This window comes from Mobula hypostoma, chromosome 11 (assembly GCF_963921235.1).
Source record: "Mobula hypostoma chromosome 11, sMobHyp1.1, whole genome shotgun sequence".
Lineage (NCBI taxonomy): Eukaryota > Metazoa > Chordata > Chondrichthyes > Myliobatiformes > Myliobatidae > Mobula > Mobula hypostoma.
In genome coordinates, this window is record NC_086107.1 from 86,394,063 (window position 1) to 86,403,428 (window position 9,366).

At 43.9% G+C, this 9,366-nt stretch overlaps 1 protein-coding gene across 1 annotated transcript; it reads left to right on the plus strand.

Moving 5' to 3' along the window:
• The first annotated feature begins 874 nt into the window (after nucleotides 1-874).
• Nucleotides 875-3,503, plus strand: LOC134354340 (zinc finger protein 229-like). The gene has a single exon (XM_063063273.1). The coding sequence runs from the start codon at nucleotides 1,269-1,271 to the stop codon at nucleotides 2,460-2,462; it is 1,194 nt and encodes a 397-aa protein (XP_062919343.1). The 5' UTR covers nucleotides 875-1,268; the 3' UTR covers nucleotides 2,463-3,503.
• Nucleotides 3,504-9,366: the final 5,863 nt, after the last annotated feature.

Genomic DNA, 9,366 nt, shown 5'->3' on the forward strand with positions numbered 1-9,366 from the left:
GATGGGGTTCTCGTTCGTGGGGGTTTCTGGGTATAGAAGCAGCCATGGGTGACACTCCCAACGCTTTCCCCGCTAGTCTGAAGTGTAGATTGGAAACGTGCAGGTGGATCTATCAGGCACTACAAAGCTCCAGCAATCTAAATCCAAGAATTATAGAATTCGGAACAAAAATATAGTTCCGAGTTAATTTTGGATGAAGAGTCCACCTTCCAGTCAATGAAAACGCCAATTAGTGCTGCATGGGAAAAAGAAAATCTTCCCAACAGTTTCAGTTCTTGAGAAAATCACCTTTGTCCGACCTTCTCTTGTTCTGGTCCTTTCTACCTATGAGAGCATGTTTTGTCTCATTCTTTCTGGGTACCTATTGATATCAAACACCTTTGTCCTGGGTAACAAGTAACCTGTAGCTTTGACATCACAGAAGTGCCACACTCCAATGAGAAAGGCCTCTACCCTCCCCTTCATATTCATTGGCATTGCCATCGATGAATTCACCACCATCAATCACCTGAGAGGCCAGGGGGTCAGAGTAATGAGAAAGTCACCAGGATCAACCATGTGCTCTTTGCAGCGTTGTGGGACATGACTAGATCTTGAAATAATATTAATGGAGGGAGCCAAACTTAGCCACGTTATGGATTGAAGGTGGGTAGAAATGTCCCATTGTGATGCAGACAAAATAGAGAATTTGATGGTTAGTCCAAATCCCTGATCCAGGCCCAGTTAGAAGATGGAGTTGTTCCTCCAACTTGTTGTAATGGTGTGATGTCAGAGATCATAGAATGATCTTGTCTGAAATTCTGACTTCACCCATTGATGTCTTTTGTAATTCTTTTTACAGGTTAGAAACAACAAAAAAAAATTATGTACAGGAGTTTCAAGCACAACAAGGGATTTACTCACTCAGCTGACGCACAGACCCAGCAGTGAGTTCACCGTGGGGAGAGAGGCCGCTTACCTGTTGTGTGTCTGGGAGGAGATTCACTCAGTCATCCTACGCGCAGACACACCAGTGAGTTGACAAGGGAGAGAGACCGTGCATGTGTTGTGTGTGTGGGAAAAAATTCACTGGTCATCTCACCTACAGACACACTTGTGAGTTCCACAAGGGAGAGAACATTCATCTGTTGCCTGTGTGGGAAGAGATTAATTTGGTCATCTGATCTGTTGACACACAGGAAGTTCACACTAGGGAGAGGCTGTACATCTCAGACTGTGGGAAGAGATTCACTCAGTCAGCCCGCCTGCAGACTCACCAGTGAGTTCACATGGGAGAGAGACACTTCGACTGTTCCACATGTGGGAAGAGGTTCACTCGGTCATCTGATTTGCTGAAACACCAGCGAGTTCACACAGGGGAGAGGCCGTACACCTGTTCCGAATGTGGGAAGGGATTTACTCAGTCGACCCACCTACTGACACATCAGCGAGTTCACACTGGGGAGAAGGCATTCACCTGCTCAGACTGTGGGAAGGGATTCACTTGGTCATCTCAATTAAAGGTACATCAACGACTTCACACTGGGGATAGGCCATTCATCTGCTCAGACTGTGGGAAGGGATTTACTCTGTCATCCCACCTACTGGCACACCAGCGAGTTCACACTGGGGAGAGGCCGTTCACCTGCTCAGACTGCGGGAAGGGATTCACTCGGTCATCTAATCTGAAAGTACATCAACGAGTTCACACTGGGGACATGCCGTTCACCTGCTCAGACTGTGGGAAGGGATTCACTCAGTCCTCACACCTGAAGGTACATCAGCGAGTTCACACTGGGGAGAGGCCGTATATCTGCTCAGACTGTGGGAAGGGATTCACTCTGTCATCCCATCTACAGACACATCAGCGATTTCACACAGGAGAAAGGCCGTACGTCTGCTCAGATTGTGGGAAGCGATTCACTCAGTCATCCCAACTGAAGGTACACCAGCGAGTTCACTCTGGGGAGAAGCCTTTCACCTGCTCAGACTGTGGGAAGAGATTCACTTGGTCATCTCACCTACGGACACACCAGTCAGTTCACACAGGGGAGAAGCCGTTCACCTGCTCAGAATGTGGGAAGGGATTCACACAGTCATCTCAACTGAAGGATCATCAGCGTGTTCACACTGGGGAGAGGCCGTTCACCTGCTCGGAATGTGGGAAAGGATTTACTGTGTTGTCCAACCTACAGACACACCAGCGAGTTCACACTGGGGAGAGGCCATTCACTTGTTCTGTGTGTAGGAAGGGATTCTCTCAGTTATGCACCCTACATGCACACCAGTCAATTCACAGTGGGGAGAGGCCATTCACCTGCTCAGACTGTGGGAAGGGATTCAGTCGGTCATCTCAACTGAAGCTACATCAGAGAATTCACACTGGGGAGAGGCCGTTTACCTGCTCTGAATGTGGGAAGGGATTCACTCGGTCATCCACCCTTGTGGCTCACTACCGAGTTCACACTGGGGAAAATGTTTAAACAAGCAGCTGGATATTTAAACATCACAGTTGCTGAATCCAGAGGAAAGTTCAAAAGTGACTATTGGTTGGATTTCCTGCTGACTGAAGAAGCCAAACTGACTGCAGGTATGTCTGACATGTTCTTCATCCCTCGTGTGTCTGTGCTGAGAAAGAATGACATTGGTAGTTCATCTCCTATTCCCTGCAAATATCAATGTTATAGGTCGTTGTCACTGCTTCCAATGAGCTGGGTTGTTAGAACACACCACTGCCCTCTAAAGTCTGAAAGGAGAACCACTAGTTGGATGTTGTGTGGAGCAGGGTCAGAAACCAGTGATGAGTGGCAGAGAGCAGAGTTCGGGGCTCTGGACAGGAGCATGTGATCAGGAACAGCCAATCAGAGCAAGGGGTGGGGTGGATGGCGATGAATGACAGAGTAGCAGTATTTGGAAGCTGAATGACAGAAAAAACAATTGGGTTGACTTTGACTGTTGACACACAAACACAACGCCTGTTTACATTGAGGATACTCCTTTTGGGAGCTTGCTGTGTTAAACTGGCTACTCAATTCTCATAAAATATGTTGACTGGGGAGGCAATGCTTGTAAACACTTTCAGTGGCACTGTTCTTACCCAGAAATCTGAGCTTCAGAATGCATTATCTCTGTGGATCGAGTGCACAGGGCCTGAGAGTCTGTTGGATCCAACTGTTAAATTTTAATGGTCATTTTCTTTGCAGTTTAACAATTCATTATCTGCTTGTATTTTAAGTAGTCTTTATGTGCATAGGAGTTTAATATTCCTCTTGTGGCTGTACAAACTATAACTCTGAAGCTTGTACTTTATTAAATGAGTGTTTTCTTATTGGTTAATTTTAACTGCAGTTTTGATCAAGTGATTTCTAACAGGTTTATTATTATCTATAGATTTGAATGGAATTTTTCTTATCTCTGGATATAAAAAGTAGCTGTTTTATGCTAGGTGCCATATTTAGTTTCTCTCTCTTCTTCAAGTAACAGACCCCTGTCTTTGTTCTATCAACTTTGAATAAAACCATCGTGAAGCAACAAGTTTTATGCCTCGTTCCTGACTCCTAAAAGAACTTTGGATTTAAACACCAAAATCCGTCATTTGGTGTAGTTGGCAGGATTTACAGCTTGGAACAACCCAAGAGAGAGAGAATATTCAGTGTGCAACAAAAGTTGTAAGAACTTAATTTTATGTTCCAAATTGTCTGAGGAACAAAAAGCAGTTCTGAGTTTTTCATCATCAGATGGAAATCAGGATTGATTACTGCTTCCCTTGCTATTTTTAAAAACAGATTTGTAGAGCCACATACAAAACAGTAGAGCGCAAGTTAAATATGCAAGTCAGTAGACGGTCAAAAAATAACTTCGTACAACCAGTTGAGCATGGATTAATTTATAATAAATTTGTGTGAGCCAGTGGAGTGCGTGAGAAAACTTGAATATAAGCTAGCAGAGGAATGGGGAAAAACATAAATTTGAGTTGCAAGAAACCTGTTAAAATTTCAGTTTCAAACTTAAAATTTTGAGATTGCAGTCAAAGTAATAAAAAGTAGGTACCAATCAAGATAGAATCAAGGAAATGGCTAAGGTCATAAAACCTACAAAGAACTTTTACCTAAATAAACATTTAAGTTTGATAAATGATTGAAAAAGTCCATTGAGTAATACTAAAAATGTTAAGTTTATTAACAATAAGAATGCATGTTAAAAATAGAAATTGGCTGCTGTTGATTTAATGGAATGTGAGTGAGTTAACGGAATGGGGGAAGTATTTTACTGAAGAAACACTACAAAAACAGCATGATGGAGACAGTACAAAGTCTAAAGAGTAAATCTTCACATTAACCTGATGAGTGAAAAAACAAGACGGTGATTCAATCAGTCATACACACAAAATGCTGGAGGAACTTTTTGTGTTTTGCTTGGGATTTCCAGCATCTGCAAAATCTCTTGTGTTTTTAAATCAATAGTTGTGCATTATTCGGGGCTCAGAAACAAACTGAAACAATGTCAGGAAGTTTGCTATGTGCTGCTTTGCATTTTCCAGCTTCTGCAGACTTCCTCGTGTATGTAATGTCAGAACGTGTAGCTGCGACCAAGTCCTGCTTGAGATGCTTACCTGGCGCTCCACCCAGGGAAACAGCTGCTTCTAAAACCCTGCCCCAGGAACTAAAGCTAACATTACAACACACACAAAATGCTGGTGGAACACAGCAGGCCAGACAGCATCCATAGGAAGAAGCACAGTGACGTTTCGGGCCGAGACCCTTCGTCAGGACTAACTGAAAGAAGAGATAGTAAGAGATTTGAAAGTGGGAGGGGGAGAAGATCTGAAATGATAGGAGAGGACAGGAGGGGGAGGGATGAAGCTAAGAGTTGGAAAGTTGATAGGCAAAAAGGGATACTAGGCTGGAGAAGGGAGATGATCATGGGACGGGAGGTCTAGGGAGAAAGAAAGGGGGAGGGGAGCAGTAGACGAAGATGGAGAGCAGGCAAGGAGTTATTGTGAGAGGGACAGAGAGAGACAAAAAAAGGGGCAAAATAAATAGCGGATGGGGTAAGAAGGGGAGGTGGGGCATTAACGGAAGTTAGAGAAGTCAATGTTCATGCCATCAGGTTGAAGGCTACCCAGACGGAATATAAGGTGTTGTTCCTCCAACCTGAGTGTGGCTTCATCTTTACAGTAGAGGAGGCCGTGGATAGACATATCAGGATGGGAATGGGACGTGGAATTAAAATGTGTGGCCATTGGGAGATCCTGCTTTCTCTGGCAGACAGAGCGTAGGTGTTCAGCGAAACAATCTCCCAATCTGCGTCGGGTCTCACCAATATATAGAAGGCCACACCGGGAGCACCGGACGCAGTATATCACCCCAGCCGACTCACAGGTGAAGTGTCGCCTCACCTGGAAGGACTGTTTGGGGCCCTGAATGGTGTTGAGGGAGGAAGTGTAAGGGCAAGTGTAGCACTTGTTCCGCTTACAAGGATAAGTGCTGGAGGGAGATCGGTGGGAAGGGATGGGGGGACGAATGGACAAGGGAATCACGTAGGGAGTGATCCCTGCGGAAAGCAGAAAGGGGGGTGGGTGGGAAAGATGTGCTTGGTGTTGGGATCCTGTTGGAGGTGGCGGAAGTTATGGAGAATTATATGTTGGACCCGGAGGCTGGTGGGGTGGTAGGTGAGGACAAGGGGAAACCTATCCCTAGTGGGGTGGCGGGAGGATGGGGTGCGTGAAATGGGAGAGCTAACATTGAACAGTCTCCCTGTACAGCGCCACAACTGAACTCCAGAGAATTACAACCTATATTAGACTGTCTGAGACAGCGACACCATCCAAAGAATTGCTCACATGAGGAAAGGATTTTCTTTGCTAACTCCAAAGAATTGCCAACACAAGAAAGTCTGAAAATTCTGGAAATCTAATACAAAACACACAAAATGCTGGACGAACTCAGCAGGCCAGGAAGAATATATTTAAAAGAGTAGACAGTAGACGTTTTGGGCTGAGACCCATCATCAGGACAGGAAAGGAATAGAGGTCAGAGTAAGAAGGTGGGGGGAGGGGAGGAAGAAGTACATGGTAGTAGGTGATAGTTGAAACCAGGTGAGGGGGAGAAGTAAAGAGCCGGGAGAGGACTGAAGACCACGGAAAAAAGAACAGGGGGAGGAGCGTCAGAGGGTGATGAGGGCAGGTAAGGAGATAAGGTGGGAGAGGGAAACAGGAATGGGGAATGGTGAAGGAGAGGAGAGGGGTAGCAATAACAGGAAGTTCGAGAAAACGATGTTCATGCCATCAGGTTATAGGCTACTTATACGGAATATGAGGTGTTACTCATGCAACCTGAGTGTGGCCCATTCATGGCAGTAGAGGAGGCCATGGACTGACATATTGAATTGGGTGGTGTTCCAAGGAATTACAGCCGACATTGGACTGTCCGAGACAGAGACACGAGAACTGCAGCATGTACATGCATGGACTCTGCAGCGACCTCTAGTGTCTCAAGTGAGGACGACAGTGATGAAATAATATACCGCACGCATCAAAATATTCACTAGTGCTGGGCCTTTAATGTGTGGGCTTCCTGACGATCCAGAACAAACATTTGCCCCCTTTATTAGACATTCCAGAAATGATAATGGAAACATTATACCTGTGATTCACTGTTTATTAATTTCCATAGATGCTGTTTGATCTCCAGTGCATTGCTTTGGATTTCCAGCACCTGCAGAATTTCTTGTATTTATAAATATACAATGATCACGCTCCCTCATATCGTATTAAACAGGATCATTTATGTAAATATAATCAGCGTGATTGAGGGAATATCATATCTGACCTGATTCATGTCTTACCCTGTGATATGCCACATCTAATGTTCATGACAAAGCTGTTAAATCTTTTCATATGTTTACTATTTAAGCGACAACTTGCTTGAGTTCAGAAGCTACCATTCCAGTAGGGAATAGTTTGTGCAATTACACGTCATAATGTCCTAAATGGGGTAGTCATTCTGGAATTTTTATTGAAAAATTAGTAAAATATTACAATTCAATAAAGCTCCTTGTCAAGTAATATGAAATGGTCTAAGTTCATGGAACAATACCTAATTTGTGAGGGAATAGAGCCTTCACCCCTTCTACCCTAGTCCACTAACTTATCAATCACCCCTGGTGAGTTATTAACCTTAAACTTTCTGCATAATCACTCAAAGAGTTAAACTGCATGTGCATGTAACTAGAGCTGTATAACTCATCTCCTACCTTAGGCCACAAACTTATCAATCACCCCTGCTGTGGACACTTTCTGGAGGTCCAAGATTCGTATGCTCCACGACTGCTGGACTAAGTGTGTAAATGTAGGAGGGGACTATGTTGAAAAATAAATGTGCTGGGTTTTCTAAAATTGACTCCTTCTACCTTAGGCCATGAACTTATCAATTACCCCTCGTATATATAGATAGATAGAGCTTGGAGGCCCAAGACTTTTGCCCAGTACTGTAGTAATTTTATATATTGCACTGCATTGCTGCTGCAAAAAAAGATTTCATGGCATACACTAGTGATGATAAAACTGATTCTGATATTTGTCTCTATTGGAATGAAATTATCTTACCTGGAGTCTCAGGAACCAAGTGAGTTTGCAGCCGATGCCAAGCTTCGTCCCTGGCACTCCTCCTCTGCCACCTGTCCCACACCAACTCCTGCAGCACTCCACCTTCCCTATTCCCAACATCCCTTGCTCCCACTCTACATTGACAAATAAAGCACTGTGCAATAGTCTTAGGGCGCCCTAGCTTTATAAAGGGTTTCGGCCCAAAACATCAGCTGTACTCTTTTCCATAGATGCTGCCTGGCCTGCTGAGTTCCTCCAGCATTTGGTGTGTTGTTCAGATTTCCAGCATCTGCAGATTTTCTCTTGTTTAAGAGCTTAAATATGTGCTTAAGACTTTTGCACAGTGCTATACCTGACGAGTCTGAAGACAAACTGTAAATAATTTGGCTGATCATTCGTAAAGAATCAGTTGAAAATACATCTGTGTGCACAGTTTCTTTTTTTTTTGCACACAGGTTGTCTGCCCTGCTGGTGTTGTCTGTCCTTGATTCTATTATGGTTATTGGATTTATTTCGTATGCCTGCAAGAAAATCAATCTGAGTTGTATATGGTGACAAAAATGTACTTTGATAATAATTTAACTTTGAATTTTGAAGTGATGGATGGGATTTCTTTGTTTGGATTCATTTTTAAGTCTTGGAAACCAGGGTCATTCAATATTATGTCATATTATTTACACTAATATAATCTTTTTGTAATTTACATCTTTATTTTTTGTTTAAAGGCAACCATTAACAGAATAGTTCAAACTCAGGTGTGCCTACTAATTTGCCTAACTATGGCATAATCCTATGACTGAAGAATATATACACTTTGATATTTCATATATTGGTGAGACCCGACGCAGACTGGGAGACTGTTTTGCTGAACACCTACGCTCTGTCCGCCATAGAAAGCAGGATCTCCCAGTGGTGACACATTTTAATTCCACGTCCCATTCCTATTCTGATATGTCTTCAAGATGAAGCCACACTCAGGCTGGAGGAACAACACCTTATATTCTGTCTGGGTAGCCTCCAACATGATGGCATGAACATTGACCTCTAACTTCTGTTAATGCCCCTCCTCCTGTTCTTACGCCATCCCTTATTTATTCATTTATTATTATTTTTTCCTCTTTTTCTCTCTCTGTCCCTCTCACAATAACTCCTTGCCTGCTCTTCATCTTCCTCTGTTGCTCCCCTCCCCCTTTCTTTCTCCCTATGCCTCCCGTCCCATGATCCTCTCCCTTCTCCAGCCTTGTATCCCTTTTTGCCAATCAACTTTCCAGCTCTTAGCTCCATCCCTCCCCCTCCTGTCCTCTCCTATCATTTCGGATTTCCCCCTCCCCCTCTCAAATCTCTTACTCTCTCTCTTTCAGTTAGTCCTGACGAAGGGTCTTGGCTCAAAACGTCGACTGTGCTTTTTCCTATGGATGCTGTCTGGCCTGCTGCATTCCACCAGCATTTTGTGTGTGTGTTGCTTGTTTTTTGATTATTTTAATTTGTAGCGCAGATATCACAAGTTTTTGTTGAGGGGGCGAGTTTTCAACTTTCTGCATCATTGTGATCTCTTCTGGGGAGGGTATGACCTGTGCCAAAATGAGGACAGGTCACACCTGAACCTAAATGAGACCAATTTCCTTGCAGGCAGATTGCTAAAGCTCTTGGGTAGGGTTTAAACTAATTTTGCAGGGGTTGGAAACCAGAGTGATATGGCTGAGGATGGGGAGGGTGGTATGCAATTAGATGCAGTGTGCAGTGAGGTAACGATGGGGTAAATTGGAAGTCAGTGGGATGAG

Excerpts from the sequence above, each read along its gene's own strand:
- LOC134354340 (XM_063063273.1), top strand. The coding sequence starts at position 1,269 with ATGGGAGAGAGACACTTCGACTGTTCCACATGTGGGAAGAGGTTCACT.